The 3683-nt window shown below is 32.0% G+C and overlaps 1 protein-coding gene across 1 annotated transcript; it reads left to right on the top strand.

Annotated features, from left to right (window-relative positions):
* Nucleotides 1-1185: 1185 nt before the first annotated feature.
* Nucleotides 1186-2755, top strand: LOC121789957 (protein trichome birefringence-like 34). The gene is made up of 5 exons (XM_042188278.1): nt 1186-1466; nt 1532-1706; nt 1785-1978; nt 2174-2341; nt 2413-2755. Exons 1-5 carry the CDS (start codon nt 1186-1188, stop codon nt 2753-2755), a joined length of 1161 nt encoding a protein of 386 aa, XP_042044212.1.
* The last annotated feature ends 928 nt before the right edge of the window (nt 2756-3683 follow it).

Below are 3683 nucleotides of genomic sequence, written 5' to 3'. Positions count from 1 at the left end.
TTCCATGTATAGGAGTAGTATAAAAATATTTAATACTTGTATATTTTAATTTGTAATCATATTTTGCAATTATTTTCGATCATCTCACACGCAAATTATTGGTTTTCTCAAATATATACAATATATATGCAAAAATAATCTAGACAAATAAAAGTGTAATAATAACTTCAGTTTTGTTAGTTGAAACAATAAATTAAAATAACAATATGAAAGATTATATACGTATAGATTAAACTAAGTATATTAATAATTATATAGTGTAGCTCTTGTTTTATTTTTTCATTGCATAGTAATTTTATGAATATTATACCCAGGTTATACATTATTATAAAAAGAATTATAATAATAATAATGATAATGATAATAATAAGATTATCTAAAAATTAATTTTATTATATTAGTAATTATTTCCGGTATACCGTTACCGTTACCATACCGTTATTACGGTATACCGTACCGTGTTTCGGTATACCGTTTTTAACGGTATACCGAAACACAGTACGGTATACCGCAATAACGGTATGGTAACGGTATAAAAAATTATCATACCGAATTTTCGGTATACCGGAATTCCGGTATACCGAAAATTCGGTATGGTATCGGTATGAACTTTTGTCATACCGTAATTTCCGGTATGGTATGCGGTATGGCACGGTCGGTACGGTATACCGTACCGACCCACCCCTAGGCGGAATCAAGGGAACTTAATGCTTTGATAATGCATATAAGCTGATGCGCACGTTGTGCTGTGCTTGGAAAAGTCAAACCAAAAGCTCTGGGGAATATCACGGAGAAATGGCATACAATTTAATATGACTGCTTCAAATGTCACAATGATTACAAAATTATTATAAAAAAAAAACACCCGAAATTTGATAAGTTTAATAACCTGAACTTCTTGATAACCAATTTAATAAGCATTTATTTTGTTTTGTTGAAACGTCATTTTTTAAATATAAATTTGTAATTATTTTTTGGGGTTATTGTTGTTTAACATTTTTAGCTATGTTGATTATTCTATGAGTAAAACAACAAATATATTCTTGGAAGTGATGTAAGAACCATGTGAAAATTCTTGGGATAAGCACAATGTGCCTTAAAAATGTGCAAACAACTAGATATTCATGGTTTGCAAGCTCTGGATCTGACATTGAACAAACAAAAATGAAACATGAAAATTTGAAAATGGGGATTCTCTCGCACTGCATTCTTGGCTTTTCTCTGTTGATTTTAGCCTGCGCCGTATTTTATCTGAGCAAGAACGAAGTTCCGACATCGTACGAGAATATTTCTAGTAGTAGCTGCAACTTATTTGAAGGTGGGTGGGTTTTTGACAATATATCACTCCCTTTCTACGAGGAGCAATGTTCGTTTATGTTGGGTGAGTTTGCGTGTGAGACCTTTGGTAGAAAAGATTTGAAATATCAAAATTGGAGATGGCAACCTCATCAATGTGATCTTCCAAGGTATGTGACTGTAATTCAATTTGCCAAATATTGGTGGGATATATTCAAATTGATGTTGAAAATAGGTTCAATGGAACGGCGTTTCTTGAGAAAATAAGGGGCAAAAAGCTCGTGTTTGTAGGCGACTCATTGAATCGGAATCAATGGACGTCCATGCTTTGCTTGATCGAGTCCTCGCTTGGCCCATTGTCACCAACAACAGTTGTCCGTAACGAGAATATGCGCTCTTTCCACTCTATTGTAAGAGTTACCGACTTTTTATTGTTGTACTACTAGTATTGTTTTGTGTGAATTTAACATATGTTCGACCAATACTAGGAATATAATGCGACGATCGGGTTATACTGGTCTCCCTTCATGGTTGAGTCTAATTGTGATGACCCACTTATTCATCGTGTTAAAACTCGAGTTATTAGGCTTATGGGCATAGACAAGCACGCAAGGCATTGGAACGATGCGGATATACTTGTATTTAATTCCTATTTGTGGTGGACGGATCCTATGACAATCGTGTAAGTGCATCGTGTTAAAACTATTAAATCTTGTCTCACATTGACTTGGTGATGATCCTAGCTCATCTATATAAGTATGGTCTAGGATCATCACCAAGTCGATGTGGGACAAGATTTAATAGTTTCAACACATCGTTTGCTATAAATACCAATTTCCTACTCGTAACCCCTCTCAATAGTCAATACTCTTCTCAGATGGGGAACATCATTTGCGAGCTCTGATGCCATAAATAAGACAGTGGATGGCATGAGCACTCGGCTCTACGAGATGGTCCTCGATATATGGTCGGATTGGCTAGAAATCAACATAAATCGAACAAAAACAAAGATGTTTTTCATGAGCCCTTCACCTTTTCATCTATAGTAAGTCACCCTATTATTATAATTTGGTATTAAGTTAATGTATTACGTAATTGATATAATCACACTTGCAGCGGTAAAAAATGGGATGAACTACGCAACTGTTACAAAGAAACAGAGCCAATTTTAGATGAGGGATCAATTGGTCTTTCAATTCTTGGTTTCAAAATGAGAGTCGCAGAATTAGCCTTGGAGAAGCTGAGGACTCGAGGCATAAACATTGAATATTTGAATATAACACATTTGTCAGAGTTTAGAGGGGATGCTCATCCCTCAATTCACAAGTATTTTTTTCATACAATAAGTGAGGAGGAATTAGCAAATCCAACAAGCTACTCAGATTGCAGTCATTGGTGTCTTCCTGGAGTCCCAGATGTTTGGAATCAAATTCTTTATTCTTATATTATGAATATTTGATGAGAAATCACAAGAGATTTAAGCTATAATGTAACAAGAATGGTTATTATAATTTCTGTTTTGACCTACTCCCTGTACTTTCATATTTTTCCCTTTCACCATTCTTAAACAAAACAGTAGAATTTAGTGAAAAAGAAAAAACGAAACAAAAATTACATGGTCAGAAAATAGAGGTGAAAATACCCGGAAAAAAAAAAGAAAGAAAAGAATCATACAAATAAAAATACTAGTACGAAACGATTCAGTACAAAAAACTAGAGTTAAAAAAGAGAGAAATTCATGTATACAACGCAAAAGTGCATACTAAAAAAATTACAAAGAAAAATGAAAATACAAGAAAATAATATTTTAATATATGCCTAACAAAAAAAAGATTTCAAATTCCACTTATCTCATTCCACTTACTATCTTTTATTATAAAACTACTATCATATTAGTGCAATCTATTAATTTTCTGTACAATACCAATTTATTATCCCAACAAAAAATTATATATGTAGTAGAATCATTGCCATGTTTGGTTGTCAAGATTCTATTTGATAAAATAATAGTATGATTCCTTAAATTTTAAATTTCTATGTGTAGTAGTACAACTTTTTAGGAGATTCTGAATCCTAACTTTTCTTAGGTATTTTGTTTTAAAGTTCTAGGATTCTTACATATTTAGGTATTTAATGGAAGGGGTATTACTATTATTATTATTGTTATTATTATTATTACTATTATTATTATTTAATTATTTCTTTAAATATAATTTAAATTATAAATCATCCATATTACAATTACAATTATAGAGGTGTGTTATATTTCTACTTTTACACTTTAATTGCTAACTATAAATGATATGCATTGGATCATTAAATCAAGGCACATGAGCATTCAGCCACAAGTATCCAATAAAGTGTAAAAACATGTAAGTTAAGGGTAT

This window comes from Salvia splendens, unplaced genomic scaffold (assembly GCF_004379255.2).
Source record: "Salvia splendens isolate huo1 unplaced genomic scaffold, SspV2 ctg373, whole genome shotgun sequence".
Lineage (NCBI taxonomy): Eukaryota > Viridiplantae > Streptophyta > Magnoliopsida > Lamiales > Lamiaceae > Salvia > Salvia splendens.
This window is presented reverse-complemented; position numbering and strand designations above follow the sequence as displayed.